The sequence below is a fragment of the Bos mutus genome, chromosome 23 (genome assembly GCF_027580195.1).
Source record: "Bos mutus isolate GX-2022 chromosome 23, NWIPB_WYAK_1.1, whole genome shotgun sequence".
Taxonomy (NCBI): Eukaryota; Metazoa; Chordata; class Mammalia; order Artiodactyla; family Bovidae; genus Bos; species Bos mutus.
The window spans coordinates 38,293,495-38,317,559 of record NC_091639.1 but is presented as its reverse complement, the minus strand read 5'-3'; the positions used below and the strand labels follow the sequence as shown (position 1 = coordinate 38,317,559).

Below are 24,065 nucleotides of genomic sequence, written 5' to 3'. Positions count from 1 at the left end.
ATCTGCTCATTTCAAGAAACACCAGCTGATCCCGAGGTGGGGATTTGTGGTAAAGACTGCTCATTACGTACCCAGCTTTCATTCTCCCCTTCTATCTAAATAAACCCTGACATTCTCTTAGGTGAGAATCCATCTAAAAGGCTGTATTTCTCAGCCTCCCTCCCCCTAGAAGGGCCAGTAAGATGTAAGCAGACATCATTGGGAGGGGGCTCCTGGAAAAGCTGACTCAACTTTTCTGACTGGGTAAATGACTCGCCCTTGTAAGTGTTCCTTCCTTCTTCCTGTCTGGAATGTGTCATGACGGCTGAGCCCTAGCAGCCCTTTGGTGACTTTGAGGCAAAGTGCTCTAAGGCAAGGGTTCCCGAACTTTGCTGCACATCAGAATCACCTGGGGATTTTTTTTTAAATGCTGATCCCTGGTTCTCACTCCCAGACATTCTGATTTATTTGATATATGACCTAAACGCTTTTTTTTTTTTTTTTTTTTTTAACATTTCCAGGTAATTCTAATATGCAGGAGGTTTGAGAAGCACCACTGTAAGGAGATCAGAAGAGCAGGATGAAAGGGACCTGGATCTCTAGTGAGCAAGGAGCCACCAGTACAGCCGTGCATAGCCTACTTCTAGACTTAAGAAAGTCGCTTTAATTTGTTTGAGACTCTGTAGTCAGTTCTTTGGTTCTGGCAACAAAATGTGACTCCTTTTTTTTTTTTTTTTGGCCTCACAGCACAGCATGTGGGATCTTAGTTCTCCAACCAGGTATCAAACCCGCTCCTCCTGTACTGGAAGGCAGAGTCTTAACCACTGGACCGCCAGGGAAGTCTTTAGAATGTGATTCCTAACTGGTATAGGACAAGAGAAGACTCTTGAGAGTCCCTTGGACTGCAAGAAGATCAAACTAGTCAATCCTAAAAGAAATCAATCCTGAATATTCATTGGAAAGACTGCTGCTGAAACTGAAGCTCCAATACTTTGGCCACTGAATAAGAAGAGCTGACTCATTGGAAAAGACCCTGATGCTGGGAAAGATTGAGGGCAGGAGGAGATGGAGATGACAGAGGATGAAATGGCTGGATGGCATCACCGACTCAATGGACATGAGTTTGAGCAAGCTCTGGGAGCTGGTATGCTGCAGTCCACGGGGCTGCAAAGAGTCAGACACAAATGAGTGACTCAACAACAACAACAATAGGACAGAGGGTCCTCATCAGCACCCCATCACCCACAGTACAATCTGGGGAACAAAACAATGGTCAGTTCTTGCCCTCAGGAAGGTCACACTCAGGCAAGCATGAGACTTGGCATTGGGCAGCCTTGAGTTCAAATCCTGACTCCACTACCTGCTAACTGCTGGGCCTTGGGCAAGTCCCTTGAGCTAAGCCTCAGCTTTTCCAACTGTAAGGTGAGGACGCTGGGAAAGACTCCATTCTCCTGCTGCACTGTGAGCTCCTGAGGGCAGGTGTCCTTCACTCCTGCAGCCACAGCGCCGACCGCCCCTCCAGATACTCAGCAGATACTCATTCAATATCCGCTTGCTTTACATTGAACTGCTGCAATGTGGTCCAGCTCTGAAATTTTCATTTTCTCTAAAATGAGAAGACAATGAACAAAAAGGCCACATTTCCAAAAGGTAACATAATTTGCCTATTGAAAATCACTGAAAATGACATTCCTGGAGCAGTTTCTTAGGGTCTCTCTAGGTTGGAGACTGGAAAATCCCTGGTCAGAGAAGGGCAAGAGAGTCCAGTCTCCTAGGCTCCTGACCTGGATGCTCCAGTTAGAACCACAAAACTAGAAAGTCCCGTGGTTCATCATTTAAAAAATAGTGAGGTTTTTTTTTTTTTTTTTTTAAGACCTGAGTGTCCAGATGATCATGGTAAAAACAAAGCTTGGACGGTGACCTGGAAAACGCAGAGATGCCCTCAGAAAACTCAAGGGAGAAGGCATCTGCTTGGGCCTGACGCATTCAGATGCGCTGTCCACACCAGCTGTGCCCAGGAATCAACTGGAAGGCTCTTCTGACCACAGCTGCCTTGATGCCACCTGCGGAGTTTCTGATTCAGGTCTGGGGGCGGAGCCAGGCATCTGTTGTTGAAAAAGCTCTCCAGGTGGTTCTGACAGGCTGCCCGGGCTGAGAACCACTTCTCTGCACAGCTTCCAACCCTCCAGATCATCAAAGTCAATCTCGTCTGAGTGTCTGGGACTGGAAAGGAACCAAGAAGAGCCTGGGGTGGAATCTCCGAGGCCAGCCCAGCAGCAACTCCAGGCCCACACATGTCACCCTTTCCCCCACAGAGGTCACCTCCCCCTTCCACTGCAGCTCCAGCTTCTCATGGGCAGAAGGCCCAGCCTGGCGAGGGAAACTGGGGTTCCAGCCCTCCCTGGCCTGTGGCCTGCACCTCCTGCTTCCATACGCCGCCCACACCCGGGGCTCCCTACCATCTGCCCACCAGCCCTCTGCTCTCGTGAAACAGAGTCCTCATAGTGCGCCTCAGAGTTTACAAAGTGCTATCCCTCTCGGCTCCTCTGCAATCCCAAGAGGTGGGTGTGCCTGAACCAGCCTTCCAGATAAGGAAGCTGAGCTCAGAAAGGCAAGACGCCTGGGTCAGGGGCCCTCAGTGAGCTGCCCCCTGACCTGCCGACCCAAGTCGTCCCACCTGAGTCCACTCCTCTCTCCTGCCTACTCGTGCTGCTCAAACAGCAACCCGTGAGCCAGCCGCACCGGCATTCCCCAGGAGTTTGTTGGAAATGCATTATCTCTGCTCAGCCTCGGACCCACCGAATCAGAAATCCCCGGGGGGCTCCCACTGGCCCTCGAACACCCCACTCTATGCTTCAGCCGCCTCCCCACCAACCTCCCAGTCCCCAGATGGCCCTTACTCCAGCTCCTCTCCCATCTCAGATGGCCCTTTCTCCCCTGGACTCCATCCCTTCCCTGGCTTTCTGATTCCCGTCCTCTCTCGAGTCTCCTCCTACCTCCCTGGGGCCACCTGGTCTGTCTCCACCTTCTCCTCCCCGGCCCTCCAGGGCACTGGTCTTAGCCCAGTCTCCTCTCTCAGTCTATCCTGTCTTCGTTGGCCATTTTTTAGAAAATGTTTACTGGAGTGTAGTTGCTTTACAGTGTTGTGTTAGTTTCTGCTGGACGCTTCCTTGGCAATTTCCTCCCACCTCGTGGTCTCAGCCCACATTGTTGTGTGGACATAAATCCAGATATGCGAGTCCATCTCTCAGAACAGCTGTCTCCCTCCTGAGCGAGCACCCCCCACCCACGTCCACCTGCTCCATCAACATCTCTCCCAGACATCCCAGTGCCAGAATCGCATGAAGTTCAAAACTGTACCGACACCGTCATTCAAATAAAGCTGTTCCCTGAGGGGATGTCCCTGGAAATCCAGTGGTTAAGACCACCTTCCAGTGCAGGGGGTACGGGTTCCATCCCTGGTAAGGAAGCTAAGATACCACATGCCTCGGGGCCAAAACACCAAAACATAAAACAGAAGCAATATTGTAACAAATTCAATGAAGACTTAAAAAAAAAAAAAACTATTCACAGAGGACTTGCTAAGTGCCCAGCACAGTTGGGGCTTCCCAGGTATGGCTCATCACATGCTTATCACAAACCCATCTGACAAGCAGTAAAGCCACAGCTTTGAAAGCAGATGTAATTTCTCAGACTCCTGCAGCTGGTTCAAACCCGGATTCCTTACCAGAAGTCCTGTTGTTGAACTACTTTACTCCACTGCGCCAAACCTGTCTGACTTCCTGTGGTCTTTGTTCTATCTCATTGCCATTGTGTACCAAGCTTCCCAACTCCAAACAGCTCCTATCCCTTGTCCGAGCTCTGAAACACTGTCAGGACCTAGTGATGGGCAGTCTCACTTCTCGCCTTTTGTAACAGTCTCTACCGGATCCGTCCCCCACCCCCATCCCCAACCCCCTACAGTCTAGTCTCTACATGGTGGCCAGAGAGATTCTATTAAAAAGGTGTCAATTCATGTCCCTCCTCTGTTCAAAATCCTCCCAGGGCTCCCACTTCTCTCAGAATAAAACCCAAAGACCTTCTATAGCCTGCATGGCTGCAAACAGTCTGGCCCCATTAACTCTCTAATCCCACCTCCTACTCCCCATGGCTCACTCCACTGCAGCCATACCGGACTCCCCATTGTCACTAAACAGTCCAGGCATGTTTCTACCCCAGGGCCTTTGCACTGGCTATTCTCCTGCCTGGATCACACTTCCTACAGATGTCTGTGGGACTTCCTCCTTCGGGCATTTTCAGGTCTCTGCTCAGGGAGGGGAGACCCACTCCGGGAGCACCCCTACTCCTAATTAATGTATATGAACTTGAACTTGGCTGCTTTGCCCTTTTGTGTAGAATTCATCACCAGAGAATGCATTATATACTTATTCACTGACTTCTTTACTGCCTGTCTCCCTTCAACTTGAACTTCAACTCTAGGACAACAAGAGCGTGTTTCTTTCACCAAATTCACAGGTGCTCCACAAAGAGCCAAACTCAAATGTGTGTCAACTGGCAGCAGTTCTTATACTGACTCCTTCCTGTCCATTCTCACAGCCCCCACCCTGGATCAAGCTCTCATTACAACCTCGCCAGACAACTGCCAGATCTCCTGACCAGTCTTCCTCCTCTTAAGCTTAGCCTCCTCAAAACACACAGCTGCAGGGCTACCCAGCCTAATATGAGCTCCCTGGTCATATTACCCCATTCACCTGCTCAAGACCCTCCCGATACTATCTCCCAAACCCAAGAGTCCAGCCTACTGCCTCTAGGCACAGGTCTTATAATCAGCAAATCTGGGTTCAAGCCCAGCTCTGCCACTTGGACAAGTAAACCCACCCTTCTGATCCCTCAGTTTACTCTTTGATAAAATGGGCTGATGAATTACTCTCTCTTAAGGGATTGTAATAAGGATTAAAGCAGACAATACATATTCCTGATCTCATCCTGGGAAGTTAATGTTAGCAATTTTTATTACTTTTCCTTTACTGCTCCAACTTTCACTGCCCTGACTCCCTTTCAACTTACGTTCCAGCCCAAATGAATGACTCACTACTCCCCTCCGCCCCCAACACATACACATCCTCCTTGCCTCTGCCATAATAAGCCGTCCACCTGGGATGCCCTTCTGGCTCCTTACTTCTATTTGTCAAAGCCACCTCAAATGCCCCCTCCTCTAAAAGGCTTTGGAAGTAATTTCCTCTCCCTTGGAATTCCCACAGCCCTTTATCTGCCCTTGCCACATGGCATTTATCCAGATCTTCCAGGAACCACCATCTTGTATGTGATTCATCTCTCCTTCTCTTTGAGGGCAGAGCCTGCATCTTATTTATCTCAGTAGCCCTGTCGATGCTCAGAACAGGGCCTTAATCAGGGAGGTACTCAGTAATTTAATGGATAGTGAGAGGTACACCGGGCATTCCAGGTGGCACTAGTGGTTAAGAATCCACCTGCTGATGGATGAGAGAGAGATAGAGATGCAGGTTCGATCCTGGGTGGGAAGATCCCCTGGAGGAGGGCATGGCAACCCACTCCAGTGTTCTTACTCGGAAACCCCATGGACAGAGAACCCTGGCAGGCTACAGTCCACAGGGTCACAAAGAGTTGGACACGACTGAGCGACTGAGCACACAGGAGATGGACACCATGTTTTCCTACTTCCAAATCAGAAGGCCCACTGGGATTGAGTCTCCAAGCCACTTCCTACTAGCTGTATGACCTTGAGCAAATCCTTACATTCCTACAACCTTGGTTCCCTCATCTACTAAATGGGGACCATAGGACCCACTGTTCTGACCTCTCAGAATGTTATGGAACCAAAGCAGGCAGAGGTGTGAAAATGCTTGTTAATGCACGTGGCACTTACACACCTATAAGATGTTGTTGTTATAACCAACAATTCTCCCTAAAATATTCATTCCTAGGACTTCCCTGGTAGTCTAGTGGTTAAGAATCTGCCTTGCAATGCAGGGGACACAGGTTCCATCCCTGTCCAGGAAACTAAGATCCCACATGCCGTGAAGCAACTAAGCTCAAACGCTGCAACTACTGAGCACACGCACCACAACAGAAGATCCCACGTGCCACGACGAAGACCTGATGAGGCTAAATGGAAAAAAAGTGCAGTCCTCTTTGCACAAGAAGATGCCCGAAAGAATCATCATGGAATGCAGTGCAAGATGTCAAGTGAGTTTTACTTTCTTCCTTATACTTTTATGTTTTCTCTGATTGTTTTTGCAGAAAACACGTGTTACTCATAGGCATGGGGAAAGGGAGATTGCATTAAGAAAAAAAGGTTCACTCCTTTGAGTTAGGCATTGCTCTGGCCTTCCGTATCAGCATCTAAATGTAACAGGGGCCCTTTAACACCCAGTACCAGTGCCCAGCAGGGTCTTCTGACTGTGGGGAGGAAGATGCAGAAGAGGGGCCATACTCAGGTTCTCAGAGAGGCAGTTCTGCCACAGCATAAGCCCCTGCTCTGCACACAGCCCCAAGGGTCAGGAACCAACCCAGCCAAGCCCCACCAGGAAGCTCTCCTCCAACCCAGGGTGTCGGAAGTGTGGCTCTGACCAAAGGCAAATGCCCTGGATGCTAGGGTGGGAACACCAGAGCTAGTGGGGGCAGTCTGGAGCTTCAGAAGGCCCTACGGAGCCCCCATGGGCCAGAGGCTAAGTAATTAGAATAACTCTCATCCTACTGGGAGGCTTGAGGCCAAGGGAGCCCAGGAAAGGCAAGAAGCAATGTGATGGCCAAGCCCTCCCCCTGCTGGCCACATCTGGAGCGGCAGAGCCAGTGGCACAGGGCAGGGTCCCCGGGCCCCTGGGCCCTTCTCAGGCCCCAGAGTCCAGAGGTAGGTCAGAGTCCGGGAGGGCTCATCCAGGAATGAGAGACCCAAGGTCCCATCTCCCAGTTTCCATGTTTTTGCCTGATGGGGCATTCCTGGCCCAACCTCCGTGAACCCAGCCACCAGGAGATAACAGGTAAGAGTAGGGGAGAGGAAGATGAAAGGGAGCAGGGTCGGGGAGGATATGGGGAGAGGAGGGCCTCACACTCCTGGCTGTCTCACTCCTCCCAGTCCTGCCCGTGCCTCCTGGGCAGCTGGGGAGAAGCAGTGGCCGCTACCACTGCCCGGATTTCCACTCCCGCCCCCAGGTATTGATTTCCTGCATCATTCATTTGCCGGCCTTGGCGGCTGTGATTAGCTCCCTCCATTCTCCCTGTGGAGCCCCCCGCCCCGTCCCTCCATGTTTCAGCAAAGCAGAGCTAATACCAGGCTCTAAATGAGGCTTTGCCACCCTGGCCCCAGCAGCTCACAGTCAGGTCTGGCCAATTACAAGGAGGCCCTCAGCATGTCCGCAGCCAGCCCCTCGAAGAGGTGCTTTCCCAGCTAATAAACAAACTCCTCCTCTCTAACCACCCCCATTTCCCAGAGCCCCCTTCCAGGCAGGAAGCACAGATTTGCAGCCTGCAGCATAGGGTGGGACGTCGTGTGGATCTTGACCTGAAGGGGGGACTCTCTTGCCTGAAATGAGGCCTAGGAGCCCTCAGACTAGTTGAGGGGCCAACTTAAACTTGGAGGGTGGGAGGTGGGGGTGCAGATAATGCTGACGAAGCAAACAAAACAGCCTGGATTTGTGAACACAAGGTCCTCTTTCTCCCTCATGTAGTTTCCACAATTGAGAAGGAAGAAGGGACAAGAGGCAGGGACCTTCTCAAGGATACTTAGAAAACCCCAAGCCTTCCGCTTGCCCTGGGAGGCCAGAGTTTTCATATGCTATGACTTCCTTCAGCCAGCGGGCAGGCAGTTTCAAGGCATGGGGTAGAAATGTCAGTGAAAACTCCCACGGGTGCCCACACCCAGATCAACACCCAGAAGATGGCACTGGGAGACACATCTCCTCAAATTCCCTTTCCACACCCCTCAGAGGAGGGGAAAAACCTGACTTGGTGATAATTCTGTAAGCTATGTTGCTCTTGTCAAATTATTCAACATCTGTCTTCATGTTCCCACAAAAATTAGCATAGGATAGTAGTTTCTGATGACACCTTTAGTGAAATATTTTGACTTCCACCAGTAAGTTGCAAACAACCTGTCTTAAGGATAATGTCAATTCCCACTCCTGCATATTAAATAATCCAGGGGTTTGCTGTGTTTTTGAAAGGGAGAGGAGTCCCACTGACCTGCTGCTGGCTAGAAGTCCAGCAGCTATGGGAGGAAGAGAGGAAGCCAGAGTGGATGAGAGGGTGTTCTCTGATGCTAACCACACACAGGACACTTCTCCCCCATCACCTGGCTACTGTCTTTGCCCCAGAACGAGGTCTCTGTGGCCAGCCCACCTCCCCCTGGCATGCCAGAAAGCAGATTACAAGATACACCCCGGAGCACAACAAACTGGCCCAGGAGATTGGGAGGCGGGAGGGAAGAGGAGACCAGCTCCAAATGCACCATCTGCTCCAGTACTCAGCTGCCGTAGCATCTGTGCTCCCAAGAGCAAAGCCACCTGACCAGACTGAGAGCACCTCCCCAACCCTATTGTGGACAGTGGACCTCAGAGCCAACAAGTGGACACTCTGAGGGAAGCTGGGCATAGAGCTCCAGGCACCTTCTTCCTACCAGCCTCAGCAGAGAGCCACAGCCCAGGCAAGATCCTGATGGCTTTACCTTCCATGTCCTGTTCTTCCTCCCTCTTCTCAGTTCAGCTTCCATGTTAATCTGCCACTCCCTTAGCCACACAGGCTGTGAAGATGCAGGGACTCCCTTGTCCAGGCACACTTTTATCTTTTGTGCCTTGAGTAAAAGCTTCTGCCTCCCCGCTCACTGCCATGGCAGCTAAGGTGCCCTCTGGCTGCCAGCCTAGGACTCCATGACTCACCCTAAGCAGAGACTCTCAAAGAGCCCCCACTACCCTGCTAAAAACCATCCTGGACAGACTTCTAGGGGAGAAAGAATTTCAAGAAGCATTTCCTCAACTTCCTCCCAACAATGGCCCTTCATTCACACAACAAATATTTGCCCGTGCCAGGCACAACGCTGGGTGCCTACATACAGTGATGGATGGGCATGAGTGACCATCTCTCACCCCCACACTCTTACTCTTTTCTCACCTGCTTTGGAGTGGGGGGGGGGCAGAAGAACTAGCTCTCCATACTGTTTCTTAACCCAGACCCAGTGATAGAGTAGTTGTCCCTTCTGCTAGAGCTGGCCAAATTTCCAGCATCATAGCCTCTTGCCATCCTTCTCCTCACACTAGATCTTCCATTCTCTCCATCCACCCCGATTAAGGCTTTCCACCCTGCAATTCCCCAGAGGCTCCAGACTTCCTTGGAGGTAAACTTTCAAAGGGCAAGTGGAAAGAATGTCACCCAAGAGCTCCAGGTTTGCCCCAGTGCACCAAGCCCACCTTGATTTGCTCTGAGAGCAGCTAGAACCCAGGCACACGAGGGAGTGGAGAAAATACAGTGAAAGGGGGACTTATAAGGCAATAGCTAAATCCTGGCCCCAGAGTCCTATGAGTGAGGGTCCACAGAGACCACTGCCCCACCCCTTGCCCTCATGGCTGGGGTTTCCAGGCTAGGCTCACGAGAGCCTCTTCAAGATGGGTCTCATGCAGCCCTGGAGAAGGGTGAAGAAGCTAGAGGGGATGGAGGAGACGGACGGCCAGGAGATGAGCCTGCCAGATCTGCCCAAGGGCACGGAGAGGGAAGAGCAGCGCAGAGAACAGCAGCAGAGGCGGAGGGCTCCCCATCACTCTCCAGAGCTCCTGGGCGTGGTGAGAAGGCAGAGGCCTTGGCTGGTGCCTCCTGAGGTCACCTCTTAAGGAGGCAGTGAAGCTGTAGGGAAATCTCGAGGAGAAAAAAAGAAACAGGACCCGCTCAGTACACCCGGATATCTTCCCCTGCCCCAGGGAGGCCGAGGCCTCTGGAACCCGCTCAGTGGCCTCCTCTCCACAGCCCAGCCTTTCTCAGTCCCTGCTGCATTCTTCTCTCTTCTTTCCCTTTCTGGCCTATGTAAAGGGCCAGGCAGTAAGAAACACACAAACTAATTAAGAAGCAGAGTTTGGCCAGATGCCTGAGCCAGCCTCCCTGGGGAATTAAACCCAAGCTAGCTAGCTGTGTAGGGCCAGGAAGATGTCACCTCACAGATACCCGCCCCACCCCCCAGGATACCCCTCCCTCTTGCCAGGCATCCCAAGAAAGAGCCATTTAGCATCTGCACTTGAGGATGGCAACTGAGGGGACAATACCTCAGCTACCACCCCCTCCCCAGAACAGCTCAAACCCTCTCCTGATCCACCCTAAAGAAAGAGAATCATCCCCACCCCAGCTACACCGCATTAAAAAACTGACCCACACAGACCACCCTGCAGTCAGGAGAAGGCACGGTAAGGCCACCGGGCCCCAAAGACTTTTTGTGCTGCGGGTCAGGGCATTACCGGCTGTTAGAACTCAGACGGAGGGTTCCTGAGAGGGATGAGCCCTTGGGACACTGAATGGATGATGCCGGCTCGCAGGATCTTTCCCCCGGAAAACCCATGAGAGAGAAGGGAGAAGCGGGTAACCAGAGTTCCCTTGGCGCCTGAGAGCCGGGCGTGCGGACGCGGGAGCAAAGCTGCGTGGGCAGGAGGCAGAGTTTGGACACGTCACCTGACGGGCGCGTGCAGTGTTTGCTTTCCCGGGGACCGTGGCTGAATGTCTGTGTGCGCGCAGGGAAAAGGAAGGTGGAGCTGGGGTTTTGTAGCTGAGAACCGGGGACGGGAAGAACTAACCGGCTCAGAAGAGGTCCGAGAAGGGATCTTGGCATCTTGGGAGCCGGATCTAGGGGATGCCTGCATCCGCTTGGGCTGTCAAGAAGCGAAGCCCAGCGAGAGAGCTGGGAAGGCGAGCCCGCCGCCGGGCCGCGGAGCTGGCAACCAGGCTCGCCCGCAAGCCGCGCGCAACTCCAGATCGTGCAGCGCTTGGCTTCCACTCCAGAGGCCGAGTTAGGGTGGGACAAGATTTCGGTGCAAGTCGCTTTCTCAGTCCCCAGTGTGCGGTCTGTCAGGGTCTCCGAGGCCAACTGGATGCTCTTAAGGCTTCCGATTCATTCCCGCCCCAGGCAGGGTTTGGAAAAGTGTATACTACCTCCCCCTGGCATCCCCGGCTTAACGCCAGACCCTACGACCTGCCTCCGTGAGCTGAAGCAGCTAGCTCGATTTCCTCGCGCTCTGGAAAAGGGCGGGGACCCGGCATCCACTCCAGAGTCCGATCCGGGGTACCCACCAAACCCGCGCAGCGCGCACTTTGCGCCTCTTGCAAAGTTTCCGCGCGGGGCTGAACCGGCTTTCAGCCGGACGCGGGCTCTTACCGTAGACTCCTTGTCCCCGGCAGTGGAAGGGGATCAGCGCCAGAAGTAGAAGGCAGGTCACCTCCATCTTCACGGCCCGTGCTTCATCCCCGCGAGGCGGCGCAGCCCGAGAGGCAGTGGGGGGCGCATCCGCCGGGGCCCCTCGGTGCCCCTTGCGTCTTCCCCTTCCCCGAGAGGCGACGGAGGGGGCGGCGGCGGAGACCAGGAGACTGAGGAGGCGGCGGCGGCGGCGGCAGCAATCCGGGTTTCTCCTCCGGCGGGGCCGCTGCCCGCGTGGGGACGCAGGGGGCGCTGGCCTGGCCCCGGGTGCCTCGGCGCGCCCGGCGCAGCAGCCAGCGCCCCGGCCCAAGGAGCCCGGCCGCCGAGCCTCTCCGGGTCCCCAGGGCTGTCCTCTCGGGGTTCTGGGTTCCAGGGACCCCTCCGCGGAGGCGGAGGCGCTTGGATCCAACAGGCCACCGACGACTGACAAACTTGTCGTTTCCCCGCCCAGGGGACGCCCCTCCGTGGAGCGGGGGCGGGGAGGCCGGGGCTCGGCTCGGGTTAATCCGCTATCTCCAGTTCTGCGGCCGGTGCTGGGGGCTCAATGGCCCGATCCAAGGGGGCCGGGCTAGGCGTCCTCTCGGAGGCGAAAAGCCCGGACTCTGGGCCTCCAGAGCCGGGGAGAAGCGCGCGGGCTGGGCTCAGCCGAGGGGCGAGAGCCACGGGTCCCCGGGTCCGCGAAGTTAGCCGAGCCGCGGAGGAACCCCGGGGAGGAATCGTGCCCCAGCACCCCGCGGGAATGAAGAGAACAATTCCATCCAAGAGAGGCCCCAGAACGCGGGGAAAGAAGGAAAGTTTGAGTCGTTTGAAAAATATTCGCGCTCTCGCCGAGGCCGGGGCTGCGGCGCTGGAGCCGCTCGCCGCCTCCGCTCGCCGCGCTCCGCTCCCGCCGTCTGGTCGCGGCGGTGGCGCTCCCGGGCTCGGAGCTCTAGGGAGAGCGGGGCTGCGCCGCGCCCCAAGTTGGTCGTCCCCGCCCCCGCCCGGCGGCCTCTGCCGGCGGGGGCCCAAAGCAGGCGGGGCCGGGCCGGGCCGGGCTCCCGGGCGCGGCGGCCGCGGGGCTCCGGGCCGTGGGAGCTCTCGGCTAGCTCGGCAACTTGGGCTTCGCTGTACTGCTTCCCCCCACACCCCGAGCTTTTCATTCCGCGCTCCCCCCCACCCCCCGCCTCCCCCGGTCTGCCCCCACCTCCTCCTTCCCCCCCCTCCCCTCCTCCCTCCTCCTCGCGGCTCCTCGTTCGGTCTCTCGCTCTCCCACCCTTTGTCGCTCGCTCTCCTGTTTGATTCCCCTCCAGTTAAAAAAAGGAGCCAATTAAAGGCAGCCCAGCTAGCCGGGCCCAGCCTCTGTCCAATTTCCTCGCCTCCCCCAGGACCAATTAGAGAAAACAAAACAAGGCTGGGGGAAGCGGACTGCCTTTCTGCCTCTCTCCCTCTCTCTCCCCCCACCCCTTTCTGCCCTTCCCCCCTTCTCTCCCTCTCTCCGCCCCCCCATCCCCCCAGCAGGAAAATGTCAGAAAGCAGAAATGGATCCATCTATCCCGAGGACAGTGGCGAAGGGACGTGGGTTTCGGCGCGGGCTCTGCAGCGCGCTTGCACTCGCTCTCCGCCAGCTCTCGCACACCCAGACCGAGCCGGGTGCACGGATCCCAGCCCTCTCGCTGGACAAGCACGGCCGTTCGCCCCGGGGACTCTAACCTAGCCCGCGGGGCACTGCACACTTTGTAAAATGTTTTGCACTTTTGGGGGGCGGGACCGAAGCGGGGGATCGAAGGCGAAGAACCAGGGCGCCCGCGGCTCTCAGGGTCCTGCAGGCGCGCGAGCCGGTCGCCCGCTGTGTGGGTCTGCAGGGCTGTCTGCGTGGCCCTGGAGTCCCTCCGCCCCCGGCCGAGCCCCGCCCCTTTCCAGGCAGCCGCTGCCTCTCCCCGCGTCCGGCGCGGGGGCCGCCGCGGGAGCCGCTGGCTGAGCCCCGGGGCGAACAGGGCGCGATCAGAGCTCCAGCCCTCGCCGCGCGCGGCCCACAGGTTGCCAACAGGTCTGTCCGCAGGACCCCGCAGCTGAAATTCCCCCAGGCTACCCCCGTTCTCCGCAGCTCGTCCTTCTCCCCGTCCTGCCTCCGCTCAGGACCTCAGGCGCCCCCAAGCGCCCCAGGCGCGCCCTCTCTTCCGGCAGCCTAGCCAGGGGCCGGCTCCGGCTACGTGGTCCCCGCACTCCCGAACTCCACTACCTCAAACCCGCCCTCCGGGAGCAGGGGTGGGTAGAGCGCGCCTCCCAAACGCGGGCAGGGAGAGGCAAAGGCGAGCAAGCGAAGCGGGCGGCCTCCCCCGCACTCCGATCGCTTTCCCCTCCCCGAGTCTGGCTAATCTCACCTGCTCCACCTGTCGCCGTTATTTATCTCGGCGTGTGCGCAAGGGTTGTGTTAGGGCAACCCGTGGGAGCGCAGAAAACCGCAACTAGCAAGAGGTGAGATTACAAACCTTTCTCTTCCCCGACTCCCCGGACCTGTTTAACATCTTGGCTGTGATGGGGGTCCATGACTCGACGCATTTGTCAAAACTGAAAGAACATATACAAGACTTAATTTTTCAGCATGTAAATTAAAAAAATTTTTTTAAATAATTAAAGGATAAGTCACCCTCTTTCCCAGACCCATTTCCTGCTGGGTCTCTCCTCTCCTGCCTCTCACTGGAGTACCTGCCCCTGACTTCAGGGGTGTGACGGCAGGACTCAGGCCTCTGGGGAAATTCCAGGCAGCCTAGGAAGGGAGGGGCGGCTGTGCCCACCTCCGCGTTTCCTTCTGTCCATCTCAGGAAGTCTGAGACCACCGGAAGAATCCCCCCCCCGCTATTTTATTGAAATACAGTTGATTTACAGTGTTGTGTTAATTTCTACTGGACAGCAAACTGGTTCAGTTACACATATATTCTTTTTCATAATCTTTCATGGGAAGAATCTTATTCTGCAGCCCACCTCCACTTGACTGAGCCTCCTTTGGCCTCTCCTTTTTTTCCTCTCCTTGCTTTCCTGTGGGTCTATGGCTGAATAAGGGAAGCCAGACCCACTTAGTGCTGGGCACCCAGCAGATGCCAGCTGAAGATCTGTTAAATGAACCAGTGAATGATTCCCATCATAGACCACAGACCACCGACCTAGGATACCCTCAATGCCGCCATCTTTTCTATTCCCCTCTATCCCCAACCAAAGAGAAAAATCCATTTTCTGCCCCACAGACATACAGAGTTATCAGGTTCTGTATCTTGCCACCCACCTTCCCCACGCAGTCTGAAAGGAAGTGGTACCAACTGAGGGTGCGATGATAAGTACCTTCTTTTATTATCATCCTCTTCCCATTATTTGAAAATCGTCATCTCCTCCAGGAAGCTCTCAATGAGTGATCACAGTGATTCCTGCCCTCCTTGGCTTTGCCTATTTTAAGTTGGATGGGCACTTGTCCATGTCATGGTAAACTGCCTTACTATTTTTCAGTTAGCCAACCCCAAATAGCAGTTAATTGCTCCTTTTTGGCTTTGGGATGCATTATTGGTGGACAAGGAACCCCACTGACTCAGCTAACCATCTCTTGAGTTTACTGTCTCTGAACACCTACCCTGGCCTGGAGGAGAGAGAAGACTCATGACGGGGGAGGGACAAAAAGGAGGGGAGAGTAGAGGACCAAATTCTACCGCGGCTGGGATTGAACATTTGCTGTAGCTAATCCATTGTGAATACTCGGCAGCTAATTGTGTGCAGTGTAAATACCTTGACAGCCTGCTTGTCTGTGCCTATAAATTCAGTCATCTCCTCCCCTAGGTGTGCCTGTCTTTGCTGCCTCTGACAAAGTCCTGGGCCTGACAATGAGAAGCAAATAGGAGAAGGAAAGGAACAGTTGGCTTGGGAGCCATGGGTCCTGAGCTCCAGTCCTAACCTCTCTGGGCCTTAGTTTCCCCAGCTGAAAAGTGAGTAGGATCCACATTTCACAGAGTGGTTGAGAGAAACGAGTAATAATAGTAATGGCTGACACCACATGCCAAGCACCGTTCTAAGCCCTTCATGTGCATTAACTGTTTAATCCTCACAACAACTACGTGAGACAGGACTGTTATTCTCGTAGAATGGCACAGAGAGATCTAGTGATTCACGCACCTGCTAAGTGGCTGAAGTGGACTCTACAGGCTTGCTCTTTCCTAGGTATTTAGTAAATATTTTCACAAGAAGTGTTCCTATTCTCTTCTGGAATAGAGAACAATCCTTCTGCGCCCCAGATCGGGCGCTTGAGGGTGGGGCATGAAAGCTAGACCACTGGACTCGAGGCAAACAGTGAAGGAGGCCACTGGGCACGAGTTGAGACTGAAGCCACCTGGAGGCCTGGTGGTCAACACCCACTGCCAGCCCTTGGGTTCCACTCATGACATTCTAAGAAAAACTCCATCATTTTGCCCTAGAGAAAGCCCAGCCTATGGGCTCCTGGAGGACTAAGTAGCTGCTGACTGAGGGCGTGCGTGAGAGGCTGGACAACCAGGAGCCCCAGACCTCTGTCAAGCAGCGCAACTTGGGGCTTTTGTTGTGAGAGTGCGTTACTAGAAAGTTCCCCCATCTCCCCCTGCCTCTCAATCATTCGATCATTGGCTTCTAGCAAGTCAGAGCCTGGAAGAAAAAAGCAGGAGAGACAGCGCAAGAGTCTTTGCAGGGAGAGAGCGTCATCACCTTGCAAGGGAAACCGTCTTGGAAAATCATGCAATGGGAGGTATTGATTCAATCTTAGGGGCAAGCCACTTTCTGGTCAGGTAGGAGAGGGCTGGCTGGGAGGGGCGAGGAATGAGGAGAGTTATGACCCTGCTGAAAGACCAGTTTATTAATTCCCGCTCTAACAAATAGCCAATTAATGGTTCCAGCTGCTAATTAGTAAGCAGTTAACTCCTGTTATAAATCGTGCTGCTCGAGACTAGTACTATTGCAATCCTGCAATGACATCCTTGGAAAGGAGGGACCATAGAGACTTTGGTCACCCACCAGGTCCTGTAGACCCCTCTACTCCCCTCCCCCAGACCCCCAGCAGGCTCTCTGCTCTTGGAGTGCAGGATTCAGAGCAGGGACCCTGTCCACTGTCCACATGTTCATTCATGTAAGATATATTTAATGGTTTTTGCTATGTGGCAGGCACTACAGATTCAACGTGAACAAAACAGGCAAGAACCCCTGCTCTCCTGGAAGTAACATTCTGGTGAAGAGACAGATGATATAGTCTGTCAATAGTATTTATTCTAATTTTTAAAGATTTTTTTGATGTGGGCCATTTTTTAAGTCTTCATTGAATTTGTTACAGCATTGCTTCTGTTTTATGTTTTGCTTTCTCCGCAACCAGCGATCAAGCCCACACACCAGTGGAAGGCAAAGTCTTAACCACTGGACTGCCAGAAAAGTCCCGATAGTATTTAGATAGTAAGGGAGATACTAAAGCTAGGAAGAGGAGTAGGAAATGTGAGAGCTGAAATGTTAGTAGAGTGTCCGCAGAAGACCCCACTGACATCTGAAGACCTTAAAGGGGAGAGGGATCAAGCCGTGCCAGTGTCTGACAGAAGGGCATTGCAGGGAGGGGTGGGGGAAGACGTGCAAAGGCCGTGTGGTGACAGGGAGGATTTGGTTGGAGCTGAGTATGTGAAGGGAGAGTAGCAGGAGCGAGATCAGAGAGGTTTAAGGGGACAGATCATTCTAGTTTTGCATTCATTGCGGGATGTTGGATTTTAGTCTGAGCAAGATGGGAGCTATGGCAGGGTTATTAACAAAGGAGGGGCAGGATTTGATTGTAGTGTATCAGGCTTGCTCTGGCTCTGTGTGAGGAATTGATTGAAGTGGGGAGGGTTCCACAGCATCCCTAGCACCTGGCACTGTGCCTGGCACTTAAAGTGAAAGTGAAGTGAAATCGCTCAGTCGTGTCCAACTCTTTGCGACCCGTGGACTGTAGCCCACCAAGCTCCTCCGTCCATGGGATTCTCCAGGCAAGAATATTAGAGTGGGTTGGGTGCTCAATAAGTGCTTATCATATGAACCGGTCAATGAAAATTGATGAGGCTAGACTGTGAGACTAGGAACCATGATCACTTTTGAAAGGCTAATTTATTCAGATTCTCTTGTAAATTACTTATTTTAATAAGGGTGCCCTCATATTTTAATTGTCCAAGAAATTCTACATCCACTCTCCTTCTTGGTCCTTAAAATGTGAGGTGAGTTACGACTTGTGGCCCCCTCCATTTTACAGATGTGAAAACTGAGGCAAAGAGCCATTTACTGACTGGCTTAACAGTGTGTTACTAAAATACCAGTCCTAGAATGACGGGGTGGGGAGGTGCAAAAGAGACAGGAGTCTCTTCCCTTCTTTCTGGCCACTGTGTCATGACTGCACCCTGCCCCACTGTGAGATGATCCCTCTCTCATTTCCATGATGAGCTGATGTGCCCTGACTCTAGAGCCTTGTGAGCTGTGTCTGAGACCTGGATGCTACCATTTCCCAAGTGAGGGTCACCTGGGTCGTCCCAAGCTCCTTATGTCCACACTAACGTTAGAAGAGGGGACATTTTTGTTTAACTTTTTTGAGCTGACAGTTCAGTGGATCAAAAGTAATTTGGTTTGAAAACACATGGTCTTCCCACTCTGAGGAGGTGTAAGGAGCACTGATTTACCCAGCTCTGCTTCCCCAGCTGGCTGCTGGGTCTGGGAAGCAGGTGAATGGGGTGGAAAAGCCAGGTTCTCTTGAATATTCATTAATTCAATAAATATTTATTAAGTCAGGCATTGTGCCTACATCATACTGAGCATCCTGGTGGAGATGTCCAACAAGAAAAGACCCTCAGGGAGCCCCAGTGTGAGGGGAGACACAGCCCTGCCTCAGGGAGCCCCATCTGAGGGGAGACCCAGCCCTGACTCAGGGATCCCCAGTCTGAGGGGAGACACAGCCCTGCCCTCAGGCCCCTCACAGGCAGTGCGGAGACTGCTGCTACAGGTTCATAGATTCTGGTATAAAAAAGAAGCCAGGACATAGAAACAGCAACAGATAACTGTTGACCGCAATAAAGAACCCACACAGGGTAAGTGTGAATGGGATGGGGAACAAGGACAGCTTGGGCGTGGTTACTCTGACTTCCTGGCTCTACTGCAAGATTGTTACACGCGTCTAAGCCTGGTTGCCTGCAGCTTTCCGAGTTTAAACCCAGAGCAAAGGAAGCAGCTTGGTGCTTTATTTGGGTGTTTCTCCCAACAGAAATGTCTCTCTGGGCTCCTGGGAACCAGGCATGTTTGAAGATGAAACTGTGAAGCTGGCATGCACAAGTCAATGCCCCCTGGAAGGAAAACCCAGTCTCTCTGGGGACCAGGTCCCATCCCCACCTGACTCCGCTGGCCTCTCTAGGGAGACACACCTGGCTCAGGCAGCTGCAGAGGACCTGGAGACCAGCTCCTCCCTGGAAGGCCCCATCTGGCACTCCGGTCTCATGGATGTCACCCCCCACCCCAGGCTTAGAATGGCACGTGTGCTGTGAGCTCCAGGGCAGGATGGGGTATCCTGATACTGTGTGAATCACTCACAGCACCCAGTGCAGGACTGAGCAGATGGCAGCCATTCGTCTGCTCATTAAAATGAACTGAGGACTTACCCGGTGGTGCAGTGGTTAAGAATCCACTTGCCAATGCAGGGGACATGGGTTCGATTCCTGGTCCTGGAAGATTCCACATGCCGAGGGGCAACTAAGTCTGCATGCCAGTTACTGCTTCACAGTGTGAAGCCGGCGCACTCTAGAGCCTGTGCTCCGCAACAAGAGAAGCCACAATAAGTCCATGCACCGCAACTGGAGAGTAGCCACTGGTCGCCGCAACTAGAGAAAAGCCCACACACAGCAACGAAGGCTCAGTGCAGCCAAAACCAGATAAACACAATGAACTAGTTCTGGTTACCCTGACTGCCCAGAACAAAAGTAAGCCCTGGACAAGACCTGAATCTCCAGGATAAGGGAGACCCAAATGATCCAGACAAACAGCAAATATATAAGAAGAAATGTTTGAGTTATGGAGAGGCTGAAGGGAAGCGAATTCTTGGGGAAGGGAAGTAGGCAAGTGAGGGACAGGGCATTCTGGGAAAATCACTGTGCACACAAGTGCTGTGACCCTCCACTGCTGCCTCACTCCGGGATGCCCTCTAGGGGAGGAGGTGTGGGTCAGGTGAGTTTCCTGAAAGGGGGGTGGGGAGGTCTGCCAGGCTGGGGGTGGCTCTCCGTCCTTTGTCCCCAGGGCGCCAATGCAAGGCGTGTCAAATTTCACTGAGCTGGTTCTTTCTCACCTTCTCCAGCACAGCTCTTTCTCGGAAGCAGGATCAAATGTTCTCAAGCTTGAAAAGACAGGCTGGGATGTGAGGGGAAAGGAGGAAAGGGAGGAGAGGGGTGAAGGGAACTTATGGGAGGAGAGGGGGCCAAGGCTGGGCCTGGGGACTGGACCCGTGATTCTCCCAGGTCCCTTGCAGTTTAAGTTCTCCAGCAAAATTCTTTCTCCTTTAACCATCACCTCTTTTTGAGCCCTGCAAAGTGGTGGGGGAGATGGGGGCGAGGGGAGCAGGAAATCTGGACTGGAACAATTGCAGGCACCCACACAGACAGGACCGCTGTGTGGCATAAACTCCAGGGGGCGCCATTCACATAGAATACGGCAGGAACGGCGCCCACCCCCGCCCCCCGCCCCCAGCGTGCTACGTAGTGGCCCCTTTGCAGCTCCATCTGCTCTGACCCGACCCCAGGACAAGCTGATGTCATCTACTCTGTACTTCATCCCCCCGTCCCCCGCTCCCCGTCCTTCTCTTCCCATCCCACCCCAGCCCCCAGCCCCTCTGACCCCCAGCACGCCAGGCTTAGCCACCACCCCCCGCCCCCCACCACTCCGATGCGCTAGGGGATGGGAGGAGTCCCAGGACTGGTCCCACATGCCCCTTGTTCCAAATACACGACAAGCCCTGGGGACTCGCTGCCTCTTTGATTAACTCTGGATCTCCTCGGAGAACCCCCACGCCCACCGTCCCGGGGGACTTCAGGAGACACATCTGACCCCTGAGCGAGCGTGGAAAGAAGACCCCAAGGGGCCCTCCCACTCAGCCCTTTGAAGTCAATCTAGCCCCACCTCACACTGTTCATCCTTTAACCCAGGACTTCTCTGAAGGAGTATGTAGACAGTAGCATAGCCATGAAATGCTCAGCCTAAATGCCATTTGCCCTCACATCCGCCCAGTTTTAGGGGGATTTGAGGAACAGAGAGGTTCAGTCATTCCCCCAAGGTCACACAGCTAAAAAGTGGCAAAGCTGGTTTTCCAATCAGAGAATTTGATCCACAGACTGTAGAGTCTATACTCTTCTCCACTACTTGACGCTCCCTCTTACAGAGCTGCTAAACTGCTGCTAAGTCGCTTCAGCCGTGTGTCTGACTCTGTGCGACCCCATAGATGGCAGCCCACCAGGCTCCCCCGTCCCTGGGATTCTCCAGGCAAGAACACTGGAGTGGGTTGCCATTTCCTTCTCCAATGCATGAAAGTGAAAAGTGAAAGTGAAGTCGCTCAGTCGTGTCCGACTCTTAGCGACTCCATGGACTGCAGCCCACCAGGCTCCTCCGTCAGTGGAATTTTCCAGGCAAGAGTACTGGAGTTGGGTGCCACTGCCTTCTCCGCTCTTACAGAGAAGAGGGACCAAAAGCTGACATAATAGAGCTATGCTGGCCAAATACATAGCCAATGTATACTAGTATTTGAGTTTAAATAAAGTCAAATTTCAGATTCAGTTTCTCAGTCACACTAGCCAAGTTTCAAGTGCTCAACAGTCACACAGAGCCAGTGGCTACCCTTCTGCCCAATGCAGATATAGAACTCTTCTATCGTGGTAGGAGTTTTGTTGACAGCAATGCTCAGGAGTCCAATTTCACCCCATATCTACTGCTTACTGTCTGAGTAAATGTGAGGAAGTTGCTTAACCTCTCTGTGTCCAAAAAATGGTGATAAGAATAGTGCCAAGTTCATAGGACTGCTAAATTAGGGGGATTAAATGAGAAAATGCATATGAAGTGCTCCATACTGTGCCTGACACATGGTGAGCATTCTAAAAATTATTAGTTTTATTTTTAGGAATCCTAGTCCAGTCCTTCATTTAACTAAGTAGGTAACTAAGAACCAGAGAAACGAAGGAATTGATTCAAAGTCACACAGAAAATTTAATGCCGAAAGCTAGAGCTCCTGGTTCTTTTATCATGGCCTAATGACACCACTACAGTAGATGGAGGACTTTCACATATGATGCTCTCCAAAATACTGGGAGGTAGTTAAATGAGGTTTCATCAACCCCATTTTACAGATTAAGAAACTGAGGCACGAGAGGGTAAGGTGGCTTCTTCAGGGTCATGATGCTGTTTAGTAGCAGACTGGGGACTTACTACTTTTCAGCATTCTGCCCCCTGCTCTACTTTGCACTGTCTGTGCAGGTTGACATGTGAGTGTGTGTTTGTGTTTCTCATTTGTTTTCCATTCAGAGCTCAGGGACCTTTGCCACCTATCTATATTCTATAGATAGAGTATAAATTATATAAATAACATTAATATGGTCTCAATTATGTAAAAGCTGTTATACAGACTGAAGATGAGAAGAACAGATAGTTCATTTTAATGATTATTGTAGGTGATGGGATTATGAGTGATTTTTATTTCTGTCTTTGTATGCTTCTATTATCCCTATATCTCTGCAAGCAGTATGTTTATTTTTATAATCAGAAATAAGCAAATGTGATTTTCATATACTTTTTAAAAAATTAAGTTCCTCCAGTGTTTCCCCCATGGTCTCCAGTGCCCTCCAAGCAGTCAGGAGGCCTGACCAGGGGTTGGCTTTGCCTGGCCAGATCCACTAGCAGACGGGAGGCTGGTGGTGTGCCTCTCAGCTCAGTCGCCTTCATCCACAGGCCCACAGGTCCCTCTGCACTGGAGTGGCTTTGAATTTACTCAGCAACATCCACACGCAATAAATGTCATATCGTTTTATTTTTTCAAGTCAAATAAATTCAGCTCCCAAGCCTCCAATTGCCAGAGTGTTGAAAAATCTGCTTTAGTTATGTTTGAGGGGAGTCTCCAAGGTCATAGAAGAATCCGGGACCCAGGGAAGAGGCCTCAGGCCTTGTGGTTGCCATGGTAATTGACTCTTGTTGCCTTGGCTCCTGAACCCTAGGCCAGGCCTCAGTCAGCCAGCTGCCCTAGACGTGCTCTGAGAGGTCTCCACAGCAGCCCTCTAAGTGACCACAGAGGACCCTGGAGACCCTCAGGGCCTCCACACTTATCATCCAGCCTGCACAAATATCCCCATCTGGCACTGCAGGCCAGAGGGACACAAGGCCCCAAACAAAAGTCCCCAGATTTTTGTTCCTTCCTGGGCTGGAGAGGCCCTTCTCCCTCCTGGTCACTCACTTTTTCCTCATCCCTTATCTAGTCCACTCTCTTCGCTCCCCCTCAAGAGACTTCCACCTCCTACCCTAACTGGGTGGGGGTGTCCCTGCTGCATTGATAACAAAACCCAAAGCTCCTTGAGGCAAAAAAGCCTGGACTCAGTCTCTGACCTTGGTTCCTTTCTTGGGATGAAGGAGGTGGAAATGTCAGTCATTATTCCAAGCGAAATGGGAAAACAAAATAACATTTCAGTGTAGATCCTGGCTGACCTGTCCCTGCCAGGTCAGACTGAGAATAGAGGAGCATTCATGTGCCAGGGATGTGAAATGGAGTCCAGGAAGTCACACCTCCCCCTCACTGGGACCCAGGCTGGGAGAGGACATGACTAGGGGGAAGCCCAGAAACTGGAGTCAGAGAGACTTAAAGTGCTAGACCCAAAGTGGGTGCTCAGTAGATACTTCCTGTTGTGGACAGGTCCAGTGTGGGCACAGTCCTTCATGCCTCTGAGCCTCATCATCTTTATCAGTAAAATGGGCATCCATTTATTCGACAACTTTGTCATGATTACCAGACAGTGTTCCAGGCACAGAGGTTGTACCTGTGAACATAACAAAGTCCCTCCCTTTCATTTAGCTGGGAAGACAACATAACAGTGTTATGTCATATCAGGTCTAGAAGAGCCTATGGGTGCTCAGCCCATATCCTACTGTGCTAACTTCACTGCCCTCAGGCTGACTTCTGATTGCCTTTGCCCAAGGCCTTTGTGCCTGCCTCCACAGCAGCCAGAAGAGCCAGAAACTCTCAGCTCCGTGGGAGCAGCCCTACGACAGCGACTCACCGGGCTGTTGCATAAACACTGCGACTCCCTCCCCCTTTCGGGCAGAATGTCTCCAAGGTGTGTGTCCTGCATTGGCTCCCAGAGTTCTCCGTCGGGGCTGGGGCACAGGTCCCCACAGCTAATAATTACTGCAGCTTTTATTGGCTGTCTTCCCTCCCCTGTGTCATTTCCCCATCCTCCCATGGGTGTTTCCTGGAGTCATTGAATACTACTTGCCCTCAGATCCTTATCTTGGGATCTGCCTTCTGCCATCCAGTCCGAGACATCAGATTATGATTGATGCTAGCAAAACAAAATTCAAGTGGGACAAGGGGATGGAGAACAAGGAGAGGTGTCTCTTTGGACAGGGTAGTCAGGGACGGCCCCTCTGTGGAGGTAACATTCAGATC

At 53.0% G+C, this 24,065-nt stretch overlaps 1 protein-coding gene across 2 annotated transcripts in view; it reads right to left on the bottom strand.

Annotated features, from left to right (window-relative positions):
* The window catches only part of MDGA1 (MAM domain containing glycosylphosphatidylinositol anchor 1), a 65,575-nt gene extending 53,081 nt beyond the window's left edge, over positions 1-12,494 (bottom strand). For both annotated transcript variants that reach the window (XM_070361468.1, XM_005906778.2), the window contains exon 1: positions 11,363-12,494. In XM_070361468.1, coding sequence (XP_070217569.1) covers positions 11,363-11,429 — 67 coding nt within the window. In that variant the 5' untranslated portion in view covers positions 11,430-12,494. The remainder of the gene's footprint in view (positions 1-11,362) is intronic.
* Positions 12,495-24,065: the final 11,571 nt, after the last annotated feature.